The 19379-nt window shown below is 37.5% G+C and overlaps 1 protein-coding gene across 4 annotated transcripts in view; it reads right to left on the bottom strand.

The window, feature by feature from the left end:
- Window positions 1–19023, bottom strand: part of LOC105479439 (filamin A interacting protein 1) — a 236757-nt gene extending 217734 nt beyond the window's left edge. Inside the window, exon 1 of one of the 4 annotated variants that reach the window (XM_011737390.2) lies at window positions 18986–19023. Coding sequence is in view for 2 of the 4 variants with exons in the window: in XM_011737394.3 (XP_011735696.1) it covers window positions 364–418 (55 nt within the window). In the remaining 2 variants the exon portion in view is untranslated. Of the gene's footprint in view, window positions 1–363; window positions 579–18985 lie in introns of those variants that run through there. The other 3 variants (XM_011737394.3, XM_011737391.3, XM_011737393.3) reach the window with 3 other exon arrangements.
- Window positions 19024–19379: the final 356 nt, after the last annotated feature.

The following is a 19379-nucleotide window of genomic DNA, read 5'->3' as shown; positions in this document are numbered from 1 at the left end:
GTCTCAGAAACCAATAGATTTTAATAGCTAGCTAGGGATAGGATAGGATATGAAGCCTCAGGCCCATAGAGATAAAACCCCTGGATAAAGTTAGGATGCTTATAATAAAAACAAAAAATGAAAACACCAAATTATAGGCACAGGAAAATAAGAAAACATCCATCTTGGCCTGGCTTTGGATGAGGAAAAAAACAGCCTATGCTGAGAATTCATTACTACAAACCAGGTTTCAGTGGGTCTGATGAGCGAATATACAACAATCATTTTGAGTCCCCAATCAAAGATGTTAAAATAAGAAGCTCTAGATTGGCAGTCCTCACAGAATACCTAACAGAAGAAAATGTTTATTTATACAGTCAGTACCTGGTGACCAGCTGCGCCTCTTTGTGGCTCGTGAAGCCGTGGGCAGCATTGTCATGCTTCATCTTGCATTGATTTCCATCCTTCCCTCCTTCTTCATTTCTCTTTTCTGTGAGTTTTGCCATCCTGGAATTACACCTCCCAAAGAAAGCTTAGTGCATAATCCTTGTTTCAGCTTCTGCATTACAGGATACCTGAGCTAAGTTAGGGATTCCCATAAGAAGAAAAGGACTGTTTACAGAGATGCCATCTAAACTGAGACCTGCAGGATAAGAAGACCATGCAAACTATAGAGTGGAAGAGGAAGAGTAATCCTGACAGAAGTATAGCACATCGGAAGTCCTTGATGTAGAATAGAACACAGAACCTTCAAGAAATGTAAAGACAATGGCAGAGTATGGAATAGAGAAGTTTGGAAAGCTACATAAGCACCCTGCCATGCAGAAGAGAGGTCTCAGGCCTGGATCTTGGTTAAAGCTATGTATGCATTTTCTTAATTTAGTTGCCAAAAGTTGAAAAGTAAAAGATATCATATAAATACATCTGAATTTTGAAAAAATTTAAAATATCTGTCAGCAATGGGCCTGAATTCTCATGGGACAACAATCAGCTGGATCCACTCACTTGAGACAAGACCTGTGACCTCATGTTCACCACTGCATCAACCGTCTTTTCATTCATTCGTTTTGCCTATTTGGCCTCTGTGTGCATTTGAATTTCTAGTTCCTAATTTAGGACCTTATTGGTTATGGCTTTTTAAAAGTGGAATTTTATTATAAAATAAAGGATAGCCCTTGACATATTTTAAGCAAGGGAATTATGTAATCTGCTTCATCTCTACACCATTCACTGTGCAAATACACATTGGAGAGGACCAAGAATGGAAATAAGGATATGAATGAGGAGAGTGTTGCAGGAATCCAGGTGAAAGATGATCATGGCTTAAAATAGAGTGGTAGCAATGGAAATGAAGAGAAGTAAGTGGATTCTAAGTGTATTTTGGAAGCAGAAAATACAATATTTGCTGACAGATTTTATATTGAAAGTTAGAGAAAGAATAAAAATGACTTGTATTCTATTATTAACAACTTGAGCCTTCTGTGGTCAACAGTTGAAGGGATATTTATTGATAATCATTAGTACCCAGCAAATTTAACATGTGTGAGTTAAAAATAAAGGAACTCTGATTCCCTAAAGGAGCTTGAATCCTACAAGTAGATATAAGATTGATGCAAATATATGTACTTACAAGTAGCCAAAAATAAAAAGATATGTAACTGTAATTGTAGAGAACAATAACAGCAACAGCTAATATTCATTGAGGATATATAGGTATCCAGTAAATACATCTCATTTAATTCTTATGATACGTAGAGTTAGGCATTGTTATTCTCATTTTACACATAGAAAAATAAGAGGTTAGGAAAGTTAGGTTAATACAGATCATATAGCTTGTAACTGGCAGAACTGGCATTTGGGACCAAGCAGACCGACTCCATGGCACGTTTTCTTAATCAGTACACTAGACTGCTTTTATAAACATGTAGTAGGTCACAAATTGTTTTTCGCCTGACCAATGTGATAGGCCAATATTACACTCTCCCCAGATAACCTCTAATGAAATGTCTCCAGATCTTTTAATTCACTCCTCAGCATGTTAACACAGAGGTCCTGCATTATAGCAACTCCCCAGTTTGTTGAGAGAAGGAAATCTAAGCTACTAAAAGTTCTGAGAAAAGGAGACCATCCTGGCTAACACGGTGAAACCGCGTCTCTACTAAAAATACAAAAAATTAGTCACATGTGGTGGCACGCGCTTGTAGTCCCAGCTACTCAGGAGGCTGAGGCAGGAGAATCACTTCACCCCAGAGGGCGGAGGTTGCAGTGAGCTGAGATCCGGCCACTGCACTCCAGCCTGGGCGACAGAGCGAGACTCTGTCTCAAAAAAAAAAAAAAAAAAAAAGAATACAGGCCCATGTTCTGACATGTCTAAGAAAGAAATAGAAATTTCTCAGCCTCTCACCACATCTATGTGTGCAGTACATATGCAGGTCCACACATATTGCAGCTCTCCAAGATGGTACCTGAGCATATGGGGGAAGGCTATGGTTTATGTGTGAACTGAGAACCATTAAAGTTCCCCAATCTAAGCTTGATGTTCAGGCCCACTTTGTTGCTGCTTGCTCTGCTGGCATTCATAACAAAACTCCTGTTCTGGAATTGTCCTTGATCTGGTTCCTAGCTTGTTAAAAACCTGGTAGCATTACCAGGTTAATGGAGCCTTAGCTCAGTTCTCAGTAGTGCTGTAGAGCTCCCCTCATCTGTGACATTTCCTACATCCAACCATCTGCCCCAACAATGCACCTCCTGCCTCTGCTTCAGGATGACCCACACCTAATCAGGGCCACTAGCTAGGCTAAAATATAACTTGTCATTCAAAGTGAGAGTGATAAAAAGGTCTACTATAATTATAATGAAACAATAGGGGTAAATTAGAACAATCTCCAATTAGGACATAGGGCAGGCCCACTTGCACTCAACTTAGCTGCCTTGCAAGTTCCCCTTCCAGAAGTTTCAAGAACTCTTGAGTTCTTGCTCCAAGGGATGGAGAAGAGGCCCAGGAAAATTAACTTTGCAGACTCCACCTAGTCACATTATATAACCAAAGTTCAGTTTGTTGTGGCTAAGTCCCAGGTTGGTCTAGGTTAGCCCAAAAATCAATCTCTTTCTGATCCAAAATGGAAATAGCCTCCCACACAACTGTTTAACACACCTCCTCCTCTTCAGGCCAATGCCCAGAAAGGGAAATGGCTCAGTCAGATGCCACAGGGGAAGGGATACCTTCTCTTCACTATGGGAAAACTCTGTGACCCAAGTTCTCCAGACTTTCCCTTTGGTGGGTAAAATCAAAGCTAAAAGAGACTGGAAAAGGGAAAAAAAAAAAAAAAAAGAAACACTCTCAATTCCACTAGCCTTGTTTGAACCCTACTGTCTTGTTAAAGTCCAGTACCTATCTTCTTATCCTGAACCTGCAACCATCAAGGACCAGCTTTAGAAGAAGAATATTACAAAGGGAAAATGATTTGATTTAAGGGAAAATGTAGAAATAAAATGCATTGGTTTAATACTTGCAAATTAAAGTAACTGTAACATATAGAAGGCTATTCATTCTTACTGATGTTGTCTACAGTGAGAAAAGTATTTAATGTCATTCAAAATTAAACTTCTTAACCCAGACTTGATAAGGCAATTATACATATGCCCTTTATGAGATATCCTGTCAGAATGATTGGATCTTCAGAGGTCAAGGGTCAGCTGTTTTTAGATCTAAGATCTTGTTCTAAATATTCTATGGTTCTGTGATTTTTATCTTTGAAAGGCCAAAAAGTATTACATATCAAGTTTCCACTTAGGGCTTTGCTTACTCAAGTGTCTCAAACCTAAACTGCAAGTCTTAATGTTTTAGAGTGGCATTAAATGGTTTTCCAATATTGAGCAGGGATTATTGAGAGTTCCCCAAAGCTTGTGATGTTTCACAAGGGCATTATAATGGGTTAGTTGTTCTATTTATCCCATTTAGTGTCAGCTAATGGCAACAAAGGTATTTCAATGTATATTGTTATTTCAGTTGATTTGCAATAATCCTAACCAAAAAAAGTTCTGTTTACTAAGGTGCAATTTCCAAACACAAACAGAAACACAAAAATGTTGAGTGATTAGAATCGTGGAAGGACCAAACAAGAAGTAGCCAGATGGAGTTTGTCTGGAAAAGTTTTACAGTGCTTTTATGATTAATAAACCTAAGGAAAACATCTGAAGCTTCTTTGAAATGTTAAGAATGAACTATTGGAGAACAACTGTTCTTCAAAGAGCAGCAAAATATGCAAGGCAGTATCTCATTGAAAGGGTTAGGGGAGGAATCCTATACCTCCAATAAATTATTTAGAAAGGAGTAGAACATTGAAGTCTACAAGTTTGGAAGAATTTCTATTAATTCATCAAGTCAAGTTACCCCCTCCAAACCCTAAATCCCTGAACTTCCTGACAATTTCTTTGGAGTTTGTGTTGTACAACTGACTGTTCTAGGAAATGCAGTTTCCTATTGCATATCCAAATTAGATGGGATTTAGCAAAAAGAAACTGTATGGAAATCTGGATAGTTCTCCAAAATACCTCTAGGCACTTCATCTGAATGAAAAGGTGCTTAAGAAACCAAATAAAGAAGAAGACATTCTGCCTTATAAATTATATAATTAGCAATACACATTCATTGAGTACCAACAGTAAACTAAGCTTGTTCTTAGGAATAAAAAGAATTATAAGTTTGTCTATCCCTTCAACAAATTTCCTCTAGTTAATACAATAGATATAAATACACACAATTATAACTAATAGATCTGTGTATTCTAACAATTAGAATACACACAGTTATAATTAAGATAACATAAAACAGAATTAGGAAAAAGAGTCATAAATACTCTTCTCTAATGCAGGAATTTGTGAGGAAGAAATACCCTTTCAAAAGGGTCTAGGTAAATCAGAAACGCAGATAGATAAATATTAGACAAAGAGCACACCACATGCCTAACGAAGAGATTAGCTAATTCTCAAATATTCATGATTACAGAGACAGAAATTATGTAGGTAATTGAAATACATCTACAAGATCCTCAAGTTTCATACATTCAAATTCCAAAAATCTCATGCTTTGATACATCATGTATCAATTCCCTTAAACCACAGAGACCAAATCAGAGTTTTATAATTCACTTGACTAAAAGTTATTTCAAGCTGTCACAAGGTGGTACTATGTGCAAGCTATTGCTTCTGGGAGAGAAGACCTGTTCTCCATCAGAACGGCAAGTAGAGTATCATACACTGGCCATGTTTGTGGGAACTGCCTGTGCATTTAGAAGCACTTAGAGCAGTTCCCTACATCCCTCTATCCCTGATGGAAGTCACATATGTCCTCGATTAGGATCTCTAGAGAAACAGAATCGATAAGGGGAAGAGAGAGAACGATTTATTATAGAAATTGGCTCACACAATTATGGAAGCTGAGACATCCCACAATCTGCTGTCTGTGAGGGGGTAGGACCAGGAAAGCAGGTGTTGTAATTCAGTATTGAGTCCAAAGTTCTGAGAACCAGAGGAATGGGGCAGCAATGGTGTGAATCCCAGTCCAAGTCCAAAAGCCCAAGAACCAGGAGTGCCAATGGATAGATGTCCAAGGGCAGAAGAGAGTTGACTTGTCCCAAGAGCCTTGTCTGGTTCTCAGTCCTACTCAAAACTAGCAACTGTTAGAGCCATTTAGTAAATGAGCTGGAGTGACACACCTAAACGAGTAATATATTGCCTCTAAAATCCAAATAGGCCTAGTAAGTATTGTGCCTCTTTCTTGATTGTAGGAGGGGCCAGATGCGATAACTTATCCTTAACTTAAAAGGGATATCTTGATATACCCCACACCACTGGATCCCTAGAAATTTTACTGAAGTAAAAGTCCCCTGAATTTTAGTCAGACTTATTTCCCACCCTCTGACATGCAAATGTCTTAGCAATACATCTACAGTAGTTAGTACCTGTCACTCACTAAGTCCAGTTAGCATACTGTCATCAATGTAATGAACCAGTGTGATATCTTATGGAAGGTCATCAAGATCCCAAAAAACTAAACGATGCCATAGAGATAGAGAGTTAATATACCCTCTTCTGGTGGGTTTTGTAGACAGGTAGGTAGAAAAAGTCATTCACCATATCAATAGCTGCATACCAGGTACCAGGAGATGCATTAATTTGCTTAAACAATAAAACCATATCTGGTACAGCAGATGTAATCAGTCACTGCTTGGTTAAGCTTACAATAGTCTACTGTCATTCTCCAATATCGATCTGTCTTCTGCACAGGCCAAATACAAGTGTTGAATGGGGATGTGGTAGGAATCATCACCCCTGCATCTTTCAAGTCCATGGTGGCACTAACCTCTGCAATCCCTCCAGGAATGCAGTATAGCTTTGATTTACTGTTTTCCTAGGTAGAGGCAGCTCTAATGGCTTTCACAGGGTCTTTCCCGTCATAATGGCCCTTACTCCACAGATCAGGGAATGGATGTGGGGATTCTGCCAGAGGCTAAGTATGTCTATTCAAATTATGCATTAGGAACTGGGGAAATAACCACAGAAAGAGTTTCAGGACCCACCGTGAGATTGGACCTGAGCTACAATTCCATTGATCATCTGACTTCCAAAAGCCTCTACTCTGACTGGAGGGCCACGGAGATATTTTGGATCTCCTGTAATCAGTGTCAATTCATAGCCATTGACCAATAGTCCCCAAAATGTCTGATTATTTCCTTTCCCCAATGCACAATTACTCTGGTAAAAGGTCACATGTCCCTTTGGGGAAGGCTGAGAGAAACATTAAGGCTATACATTTTTAGTGGTGTGCCAGGATTCTTCCTCAAGGGATCCAGCCTCTCTTTCATTCAAATGGTTTTGGATCTGTAAACTGGCTCAAGTCTGTATAGGAAAGGAAAAATAATTTTCTCCCACCTTTCATGAGTTGTTAGCTGGGACTCCCCATAACAAAAACAAACAAACAAACAAACAAAGATTAACAAGTGAAAAACAAAACAAAAAGAAGTTTAATAACATGTATACCTTCTGTATACATAGGAGATAACCCAGATGAATGAGTAAATCTTTAGAGTAGGTCTCAAAGAAGTAATTTAAACTTCAGACTTAAATATCATTTGCTAAAACAAAAAAATAAGAGTGTGGGGAAAGGCTGGTTACAACAAGTATAGTAAACAAAGTTAAGATTTGTTATCCAGATTTAAGTCAATGCCTTCTCCATTAAGAGTTTTTATTTAGTAATCCCTCTCCTCCTGGTGCAGAGAAGACACTTTTATAAATGGAGATTCTCTTTGTGGATATAAATTTATCTTAGAAAATGATAACTTCTACTTTGTTTTCAAGGCTTCTCCTGTATCTGCAGTTTCTCAAAATAAACAGCTTAAAATAGTCCTTATGCCAAAAAGGCATATTTGGGGTGGCATACTCTGATTTCCTACAGCTATATTTTGGGGTAGTGAGTCCTGAACCCCATCATCTGGGAATTGATTAGGGAGCCATGATTCTCTGTTTTTATGATTAGACTTTGTTCAGTTGACCTGGAACTTTTCTGCTTATATGGATAAAGTAAGAATTTAGTAAGTTTCCTATCTATTTCACTTCTAGAAACACCATGATTAACTAGCCGGCACCCTATGTCTAAACAAGTCAGAGGGTTCTGATTGTTGCTTTGACTTTTCTGTTCATTACACTAACTATACCCACCTTGTCTTTGGCAATTGAGTGCCATCACTTGGCCCCTCTCACTCCAGGATCCAATTATGCCAATTGCATTTGGCATTTCCAATTGAGCGACTATGGTTTCCTCTGTAAAATCTGGCCTACAGAGAAGAGGCCAGAATTCACTGAGCTCTTCAAGGATGCTGGTGGTCCCTTGCCAAATTTATTTTTTCAAAGTATTGGTGAAAAATATGTCTTCTGGACCTCCTAGTGTGGGTGAATAGGTCTCAAATGACAAATCCACTCTAACATTCCAATCTCACTAAGTCTTTGAATCCCTTCCTTTACATTAAACCAAGGGTTGTCAGGCATATCGATTTCCTCACAGTGAGTTACCTTTCGGCCCATGTTTCAGCCAAACAAACAAACAAACAAACTGTTAGAGATCTTTCTGACTCACCAAGCTGCAACATAAATGTAGAATATCTACTTAGAGGGCCAATATAAATAAATTTGGCCTGATTCAACTTTATGTTTTTTCCACCATTATTTCACACCTTTAATATCAACCCCCACACATTTTCCCTGGACTTCTGCTTATATAAATTAGAAAAGTCAAGTATTTTTATTGGAGTGTAGTGTACTTCCTCATGGGTCACATTTTGTACCTCACCTTCAAGGGTCTGCCAGGGCTTGAGTTTAATAAACTCACATAGAAATATCTTATGCAGGTCACTTCACTTCTTGGTAATAGATCTAGAAGCAAAGAATGGTTTGAGGGGGTGGGGAGTGGTACTAAGGAGAATCAACCAATTCAAATTTTGTGTGGCAACTGCTTTAGAGAAGCCATTACCATTTCCTCAGGCAAGGCAGGGTTAATCCTCTCAGATGGCAGTGGAAAGGCTGACACCACTATGGGTAGGGAAGCTACTTCCACTGGGGATGGGGAGACCTCTTCCACTGGCAAAGAAGACTCATCAGAATTTAGGGACTCAATGTCCCCAGCTTCATCAAGATCTTCCCACACATGCCCATCTCCATTTATGGAATCCCATTCTTTCCCAATTAATGCCCTCAGTTTAACATTAGACACCCTGTGAAGCTGGGAATTCCACTTGCATTGTAATTCAGCCAATGGAAGGATGAAGTTCTATCATTGATTTTCAGCAATTCCACTCCTGCAGCTACAGGAAATAAGGCTCTCTTTCAGGGCACACCTAGCTTTTACGTCATTTATGCTGTGCATTAGCTGGGAATTCAAATATCTGAGCTCACCCTTTTCTTTCACCACTTTGTCCAGAGACATTAGGAGCAACCAACTAATGTCATTATATTTTTTAATTTACAAAAAAAAAATGTTTAAAAGTACTATATAGAGAGTCACTTATCTCCTTGCTTCTTATAATTGTTTGATTAAGAGTAAGCAATGCAGATATTTTGCAAAGCTCTATTAACAGTTCATGCCATGGAACTATAAGTGCTCTCTTTACAACTGGAAATCAAGTATTAGCAACTTTAATCAGGTTAGAAAGTACCAAAATCTGTATTAGTCAGAATTCTCTAAAGAAATGGAACCAATAGGATATACATAAAATACAAAAGGACTCATGCAATCACGGAGGCCAAGAAGTTCCACAGTATGCCACCTGCAAGGTGGAGAACCAGAAAAGCCAGTGTTATAATTCAGTCTGACTCTGAAGGCCTCAGAATGGGGGCAGAAGGGTACTGTGGAGTGAGAGGGTGGTATTACAAGTCTCAGTTGAAGTCTGAAGGCCCAGGAATCAGGAGTGCAAATGACCAAGAGCAGGAGAAGAGAGATGTTCCAGCTCAAACAGAGAGAGAGTAAATTCATCCTTCCTTGGCCTTATTGTTCTGTTTGTGCTCTCAATGAATTAGATAATGCCCACCCATCATCTAATTGGTGAGGATGATCTTCTATTCAGTCTGCCAATTTAAATGCTAATCTCTTCCAGAAACAGTCTCACAGACACACCCAAAAATAATGTTTTACCAGCTATCTGGGCATTCTTTAGCCCAGTCAAGTGACAAAATTAACCATCACAAGTCCACTGTAGCAAACCTAGGCCCTACCTCTGATCCTCTCTTGAGCTCCCCATACCCCCACCAAAAACTATGGGTAAAAAAACCTGCTTTTTCCCATGGTGCCCCTAACACTACTTCCCCTCCTACCCCAACATCATCTCCTTTCTTTATTTCCAAATAAGCCTCAAGCAGATAGTATATGGGGAGCCTTACCATGAGTTGCACGTGCACCAGATAGTGGTATGATAGTTGGATGGCAAAAGACCTCTTCCCTCATTCTTGCTCTGGGAACTTACTGAGACCTGATACTTGATTAAAATAGTACTGACTGCACAACAATCTTCCCAGGTAGCTACAGAAGGGTAACAGAGCCCCAGGAATGTGGAACAGGCAACAGAGGCCCCTGGCCCCAGGCCTCCTACTTTGGAAAGTCATTAATTACCATCTGCTTTGCTTAAATACAAAAATAAATACATAAATAAATATAGCATTTGCTTGAAATATACTTAGAGATGATATACTATGTCTTACATGTCTGAGAACAGATATCAGCATACCAGCAACTTTCTAACATTTTACTTTCTAAAATCGTTTTCAGGAAGTTATTATGTATGGAAGTGTGAGACTCCCTGCAATGACTTTCATTCATTCCCATTTCACTTCTCTTTTTCCAACCAATGAAGCAACAGAAGTTATTTGGTAAAAAGTGGAATAGACACACACAAGCGATTAGGCAAGGCTCAATCTAAATATTCATTACTGATAAGTCAACATATAAATCAAGATGTTGTATACAAATGTATAAAAATATAGGGGAGAAGGTATATTTTTCTAGGTAAGTATATGGGTGGGTAAAAAAGAGAGATGAGGTGAAATCCAAGATATTATCATGAGTATGTAAAAGCTCTGTGACTTGATTTGCATAAAAGATGCCAGAGAGATTGATAGTTTCATATTCTGTCCCCTTGTCTGCAGTTAGTGAGGTTCACAAGGAGCCAAAAATACATACTCTACTACAAAGATGTGGTAGAGAGTGCTGGTGTCTAAAAAAACCCATCTTCCCTTTTCCTATAATAATAGAATTATAGTTAGTTACCTGATTACCCAGGTAGCTGGCATTTCCTAAAGTCCGTTGCAATTAGATATGGCCTTGTTGTCCAGGCTGGTCTTGAACTCAAGTGATCCACCTTCCTCGGCCTCCCAAAGTTCTGGGATTAAGTGATCTGCCTTCCTTGGCCTCCTAAAGTGTTGGGATTGCAGGCATGACCCACTGTGCCTGGCCTGGAGAATGGTTTTAAGCTGACATGGTGAAATATAAAGTAGCTGGCTGTCTTAATTTGAGTTTTCCCAGAAGCAGACCACAATGCAAAAATTTGAAGTTAGTAAATTTGGGTATTTCAGAGAATATATTAAAGAAGCAGAAAAACTCATTGAGCAACAGAAGCAACCAATAAAGAGGACCCGGGTAAAGCAGCTACCACAAGGGGAAATTGGAGCTTAATTTTGTAAGAAAACTTTGGGCAAATGGTGCAAAGAATACACCTTAGAAATTATTCCACCCAAGGGTTGAGGTAACTGTGATATTTATGCACCAACAAAGGGTTGAGGTCATTAGTTGAGGGATATGAATTACTTAGCACTTGAGTCTACACCCACTCAGAGCTGGAAGAAACATACTGAGGCACAAAGACACACATACTGGCAGTTGGGGTTTCACTGGAGCACCATGAAAGGCCCAAAGAAAGTGGAATGGGCACTAAACATGTCTTCTGCAGTAGCACAATGTTTGTGCAGGGTTCAATAAAATATAGCTATTAAAATAAAAAATAAAATTACTTGTTATTAAAAGGTATTGTTATTTCAAGACCACCCTGGGCAACATGGCAAGACCCCATCTCTACAAAAAATACAAAAATTAGCCAGGTGGAGGCAGAGGTTGCCGTGAGCCAAGATCATACCACGGCACTCCAGCCAGGGTGACAGAGCGAGACTCCCTCTCGAAAAAAAAAAAATTAGCCAGGTATGGTTGTGCACACCTGTGGTCCCAGCTACTCAGGAGGCTGAGGTGGGAGGATTATCTGAGCCCAGGAGGCCGAGGTGGCAGTGAGCCAAGATAATGCCACTGCACTCCAGCCTGGGTAACAGTGAAACCCTGTCTCAAAAAAACAAACAACAATAACAAAAAAAAAACCAGTATAGCCGTTATTATTAGGCAGTATTAAGCTCTTTTGATGGATGAGGAAATTGGATTTCTGAGAAAGTAAGTAGCTTAACCAAGGTCGGTGTCAGAACTAGAATGCATACCCAGTACTATCTCGCTCTGAAGTTTCTGCACCTTTGAAAAAAAGTAGCTCCTTTTAACAGAGTTGGAAGTTTTCCATTTTCTACTGTTGGAATTTTCAGTAGATGGTTATGTTGAAAGTTTTCTGATTGGAAGATACATTTCAGGGAAATTAGATAAAATCAGTCAACTCTACATTAGCCTATAATGTTTTATACAAAATAAAATACTTCTGATAACACTTTTTGTTAAGCAGAACATTTTTTATGCCTGAACAGGCAAAAAGAGGCACATTAAGGCCATTTGCTAATACAAATTTGATTAGTATTATTTAGATTAGTTAGTCAAAACCTAACTGGAACTAACTCTGTTGAATAAATCTGCTTTTTAAGATGGTCTGTGTGTGTGTGCATATGTGTGTGTGTGTGTGTGTATATTATATATATACATTTTATATTTTTATAATTTCAGATAAGAACCCACCTCTACTCACTTCCCTATCAAGACTTGCATGGAGAAAAAAAATAGGTGAATACTTATCAAAGTATAAATAATTCATAAGGTTTAAAGTGCTGGGGAATTGCTGAATTTGAACAAAGAATTCAATCTATCTACCTAATAGAAGTTTGGTTTAAGTATTTCGTAAATTAGTTAATAGATAAAATTCAGAGATATTTGATGAGACAAAGTTACTTGTCCTATGCTTTTTAATCCTTTATAAAGAAAAGCAGGCATACAGACAGGATAGTCAAAATCTTTATCCTTATTGGATTAGCAATTTAATCCAATAAGCAATTTTTTCCATGCATTCTTTTATATTTTAAGTTAATAGTCTGGCAGGAAAAATCCTTCAAAGTTGTCACACACAAGCAATACACTGGGTTAAAATAATGATGTTGTAAATAATATGGAAGCATTACAAGGTCTTACAGGAAAAAAGCTGTCTGTTTACTCTTCACTGCCACTAGATATAATCTAAACATTACATTCCTAAAAGGATATGCAATATCACTCACATTCAGGCTAGGCAATTGCATTCCTCTCTTGGTCTTAGCTAAACTCTGCGGCATGATCTTAAACTTTGGCTATTTGAGGTAAATGAACTCTGTGGTCACGCCTGCCTCGGCTGAAGCAATCTGTCAATATGGACGGGCATGGAGGAGAATACTAAAAGCCTAAAAACTCTGATTATCTTCAGAAAATGTAATGAGTCAGTTCCTATCCTTATTGATGTCAGAGTTTCATAGGGAACACTACCTCACATAAAGTCTGAAAAAGAAAGCAAGCCAAAATAAACAGAGCTGCACATCAAAAAGTCTTAAATCTCACAGCAGGCAGAGTTTAGCTAATATAGCCATATTCATGATTTTTATTCAGACAACGGCAATAAAACAGAAACATGCACATTAGGGCTATGCACTTATCTAACTTATAAACAGAAGTATGAACACTGGAAATATGCACTTATCTAACTTAAGACCTCACCTATCTTGAGAAATGTATTTGCTTTTCATTTGTCCAATGATCCACACATGAGATACATTAAGGCTTAATTAAATAATGAAATGTAGAATATATATATAATACATTTTATCTTAAAAATCTTTTACTTTTTTTTTTTTTTTTTGAGACAGAGTCTCACTCTGTTGCCCAGGCTAGAGTGCAGTGGCATGATCTTGGCTCACCGCAACCTCCGCCTCCCGGGTTCAAGTGATTCTCCTGCCTCAGCCTCCCAAGTAGCTGGGACTGTAGGTGCGCACAACCACGTCTGGCTAACTTTTGTATTTTTAGTAGAGATGAGGTTTCACCGTGTTGTCCAGGCTGGTCTCAAACTCCTGACCTCAGGTGCTCCACCCGCCTCAGCCTCCCAAAGTGCTGGGATTACAGGCGTGAACCACCACGCCCAGCCACCTGTTTTTTAAAAACAATATTTATTTAACATTCTACAGCATATTCTTATTTTAAACTCTCAAGACAAATATTGTCTCACTGAGGATGGCATACTGCCTGATTGAGCTTTAAAACAAAGTTTCATATCACGTGCTTGGGTAATGGACTAGCAGTACTGTGATTATGTGGGTTTGCTTTTTGAAGTTCTCATCTATTGGCAATACAAACTTAAATTTCACAGATAAAATGATATGACCTCTTGTTACTTAAAAATACTTCAAATGCTTCAGAAAAAATAAGCTTGAAGAGTATAGATGAAACAGTGATGCAGAATGTTGGTAATTACTGAAGTTGAGTGATGGGTACATGTATATGCAGGGGATTGGCTCCAGGACTGTTGAGTATACCAAAATCCACATATACTCAAGACCCACAGTCAGCCTGTGGATCCTCTGTAAGCAAAAAGTCACCCCACATAGGCACATTTTCCATCCATTGAGATATGTGGTTAATCGAAACAATTCCTGTATAAGTGGACCCGTGCAGTTCAAACCCCCATTGTCAAAGTATCAACTGTATTATTCTCTTTTCTTTTGCGTATGTTCAGAATTTCACATAATAAAAGCATAAAACTAACATTAAAATAACAATCACATTTTGATTGTACGCTTTCAAATTACCATGTTAGGTATTTTCTGTAATAGTATTAATTCAGCATAGATCTAAGAAGTTTTAATTACATATAGAAACTACACATTTTTCTTTAGTATATTCAAATGCTATATTAAAGTACTTAGAAAAAATTAACTTTAGTAATAAGAATATAATCTTTTTAGGAAAGTGGTATGAATGTTTATCATTTTCCATATTTTTGGAAGGGGTTTGCAAAGTCAGACACCCTCTGGGGTGAAGAGGAGGCCCCTCCAGAGAAATCCCAGGGAGAAGTGCATCTTACAGAGCAGTAACCCTGTATGCAAACTTTTTCCTCTTTGCATGGGAGTTCTGGCCATTTTTCTGACAGAAGATTTTTAGGCACTATTTATTGATATACATTTTCAAGCACCTGATCAATAAGACAATTATGAATTCCTATCTTGTTTTGCAGTGTGCAAGAGAAAACTATGTATTCATAGCAGATAAGCAATAACATTTTATCTTAGTTTCAATAGATTTTAACCACAACGGAGTTTGTGGTTCTATATTATAATTCATCCATATATGAGAAAAAGTTCTTAAAATTAAGTACTTTTATTTTTTCAGCAAAATTGGTTGCTTCATCATCATACACTAACCTGACCGCATATGCGTGTTCTAACATTGATGAATAGTACTTGAGCGCTACCTGGTGGCTCTCTTTCTCCACACACTATAATTTTAGTCTGATAGTCTGACATGAGAATATCCTTGCACCAGCCTGGCACTCCAAATGCCAAATTAAAAAAAGACATTATTTGCCAGACAAATAGATCACCTGCTCAAAGACTATAGAATCCTAAACCTCGTAACACAAAATATCCATTTTTTGAAATATATAAGTAGCTCTGTTTTATTATGGTCAAATATTCTCTAATAATGCAAAAATTGAAAGACAAAAAATAGTAGTATTGGTTATTTTTAACAACATATCATGTTTTAACATCCTAATTGAGTATCATTAATCACTCTCCCCTCTTGGAAGAAGCATGAGATTTGGAATTAGAAAACCAGGTATTAGATGTTTAATGTCATCTTTGAGCCATTGGAGAAAATGGTCCCATTCTGAGTGAAAGAAAACATTTTTTAAATATTCACTTTCTTTGTTCCCCATAGTTTCTTGTATCCTCCCCCAAATCAGTAAGAAAATTGTTAAGTCAAGAGAACAAGAAAGAAGCAGTCAATATTCACTATGGTTTTTGTTTAATGACATTAAAAAAGGTCCCTAGGGGAACAGTACCTAAAGTTTACACCATATCAATTCATTGGAAGAATAATAGAAGGCACCAATAAAGTCTTATCTCTGCCCATGAAAGAGAAAATGAGAGTCATCAGGACTATAAGGGAGGTGGCAAGCAAAGTCAGGATCCAGAGGTGACCAGCACTCCAGTGCTCAAAATTACAGTTTGCAGAATTCCTTTGGTTGAATAACAGGCTCATTTGCAAATCAGAAAATTTAATAGAAAATATAGGACACACCATCTTGTCATATTAATGCTTTCTATTTCTGAAGCTCCAATCTTTCTGCTGACCCATCATCTGACCAAAATTTTCTAAGTACCTACACCACAATTGACCCGAAAGTACATTTCTTCATTTTGCACCACATGCTCTTTCCCATGCATCAGCCACAACTCACTATGTCTTCCCCCTCTCAAAGTCGTATTCATCCTCCAAATGCTAATTTAAACCATGCATGTTCCATGAGTCCAAATATTACTAGCCTGAGAGAATCTTTCCATCTCCTACATACCCACCCAGCCCAGAACCACATGGAGTGAGACAGAGGCAGATTCCCTGAGAAGAAATGAGTGGGGAAAAAAAGCTAGGCAGACAAAAACAAGAAGTAACAATTACAGTTACAATAGGAACAAATTATAAGAGTAAAAATACACACAAACCATTCAGGGAAGTGCACAAAGTCAATTCTGCTGGAGGCTTTAGGGAACAGTGAGAGGAAAGGTACTTGGGGCTATAATGTGGAAGTTAGTGAAATGAGGAGCTGAAGAAAATGGTACCTAATTAGGCAGAAAGTGAAGAGCCAATGACTTCTTTTAAAAACACAATGGCATAATTTAATCTGGGTTGTAGGAAGATTTATCAGTCATCAGTCATCAATGTGTAACAATGTTTTCAAAGTTTGGTCCTTGGCTGACCAGTATCAGAAATCACCTGGGTACTTTGTTAAAAACTGCAAATTCCTACATCCCACCCAAATTTACCAAATAAGAATATCTGAAGCTGGGCCATGGGTATCCGTATTTTAAACATGCACTCTAGGTGGTATTTCTACATTCTAAAAAGTTGAGAAAAAATAAGGTAGCATTTTAATAGGAAAAAAGATTTTAACAATAAACCTACACAATGACCTTAAGTGGAAGGTCATTGAAAACCTTCCACTTAATCCTGATGCATTTTGTCTATCTCTAACTAGCTGTGTGATTGGGTAATAATTTAGCTGCTCTAAGCCACAGTTACTCAAGCTATAAAGTAAAGTTTGAACTAATTAATCTTCCAAGCCTTTTTAAACATTGCAACATCATGATTTTTCAATCCTTCTTGAACTATTTCTACACCAATGTGTAATAAAGAGTTAGTTCAACAGGCTTTGCCTGCTCAAACTGCACAATCTAAAAAAAGGAGTGGCTCTTGACCTGGTCCTGGGACAGAACTTCTGAGTCCTTGGAATATCCTGCCTGATAAGAATGCTTTTGCATGCCTCATACCTTGAGCCATTCTGTATTGGAGCCATTGCATGCCTCCAGCCTTTAGCAGGCTGGAGATTGAGTAGCTACAGTCAACCACATGGGCTCTACATACCTATGTGACTGACCCCCCGAAAAATCCTGGATACTAAGCCTCAATGGAACGTCTCTGGTTCACAATACTTCACACATATTGTCACAGATCATTACTGAGCAAATTAAGCACAGCTGCCCTGCAATTTCACTGCTAGACAACACCGGGAAGCTTGTGACTGGTTTCTCCTAGGTTTCAGCTATGCACCTTTTCCCATTGCTCATTTTAATATACAGTCTTTCACTGTAATAAGCTGTAATCATGACTATAACAGCTTTTCTGAGTTCCACGAGTCCTTCTAGAGAATCATCAAGCCTGAGAGTTGTACTGGGAACCCCTGACACAACAGCATTTCAATATGATAATATTTTCTCTTTCATTAAGCTAAAAAATTGTAAGTAGAACATTTTGTATTAATTTTTTATTTTGCTGCTCTTTGACCCAATATCTACCAGAAATTTATTCCACAGAAATTATATAAAATAAGAAAAGCATTACATGAATTTAAATGTTTATTACATTGTGGCAGAAAATTGAAAACAACTTAAGTTTCAAACTTTACAGGAAATGACTTAATCAATGATGATATGTCCACCTAGTGAAATAGTGTATAGTTACTAAAATGTTTAATTAAAGAACATAACTCTCACCAAATTGTGTGTGTACATGGACAAAAACTAAAAGACAACATGGAAAACTAAGAGATGATTTATGGTGACATTTGGATATTTTTAAAGTTATTATTATAATAAAATTGCTTCATATAAGTATATATTTTAAGCATGAAATTATAAATTTAGTTTCCTTATTTATAGTACTAATTTAGTTTTTTAAATTTGAACTTCTGAAAATCATGGACCACTGATATATAGACCATTCATTAACTAAAATAGAAATTCTAGGTTCTATGTGGAATCCAGCTCCCTTTGACAATGGATTAGGAAATATGAGAACGGAGCAATGTGGAGAGACAACATTATATGATGGAAGGGGACTGGATATTAGAGTCAAACTCATCTAGGTTGAACACCAGCTTTACCCACTACTAACTATGAGGCCTTGAGTAGCTTTCTTTACCTTGGAGAGCCTGAGTTTCCTCATATGCGAAATGAGAATAATAACAACAACTGTATTGAATGATTATTCTAACAAGTAAGTATAGCACTCTACAGTTTCTGGCATGGAAGAAAAGGTACATAAATATTCAGTTCCTTCTCTCTTTCTCAATTTCACCAAGATTCCAGATTTTAACCTACATATATTTTTAAGTGCTTTTCATCCTGTGATATCTAGTTTCAATATCATATCAATTATGAAGCAATGTAGTCTTCATGACATAAATAATGATGGCCCAATAGATCTGAAAAAAATCTTAATTTTTTAGGTGATTGATTTAAGGGTTGATAAACGCACACATTACTGTTGAGCATTTTTCCACTTAGCTAAGTCATAAATACAATTCTGAAAATCAAATAATCTCATTCAAACTTATGTTACTAATTTTCAAATCCAAAATAGAGCAGCATTGCATAATAAATATTTACCAGAGGTAATTAATGAACCAAAACCAATAACAATAAAAAATCAGAGAAATAATGGGATACAATAATGGATGGAAATTCTTACCACAGCCACTGTCACTGCCTTCCAAAAGCTTCTGGGCATTGTATTTTGCTAAAAAAATTCAAAGATGGAAAATTTTAGAAATCTTTTCTCTACTTTTAAGTGCACAAAAGAAAATTGTGTTCAAATTGTCTTTCCTTGATTAGTTCAAAAGCAAAATAAAAAATGATAGTGCAAAAATATTTTCCTCCAGTTTGCAATGTTTTATTGACCATCCAGCCTATCTGATATGTTGCTTTAATTATGTTTCTGTGTGGGAAGTATTGTCTCCTACCAAAGCATGCTCTTTATTTAGTCACACAGGAGATTTTGAGAAAAACAAGTAAGACAATTTTAGTTTTCTTACCAGTGGGAGTCAAGTATGCATTGAGGAAATATTTGTCATGCTCACCACATT

This window comes from Macaca nemestrina, chromosome 5, assembly GCF_043159975.1.
Source record: "Macaca nemestrina isolate mMacNem1 chromosome 5, mMacNem.hap1, whole genome shotgun sequence".
Classification (NCBI taxonomy): domain Eukaryota; kingdom Metazoa; phylum Chordata; class Mammalia; order Primates; family Cercopithecidae; genus Macaca; species Macaca nemestrina.
The sequence above is the reverse complement of the archived record's forward strand: the minus strand, read 5'-3'. Positions and strand labels throughout refer to the sequence as shown.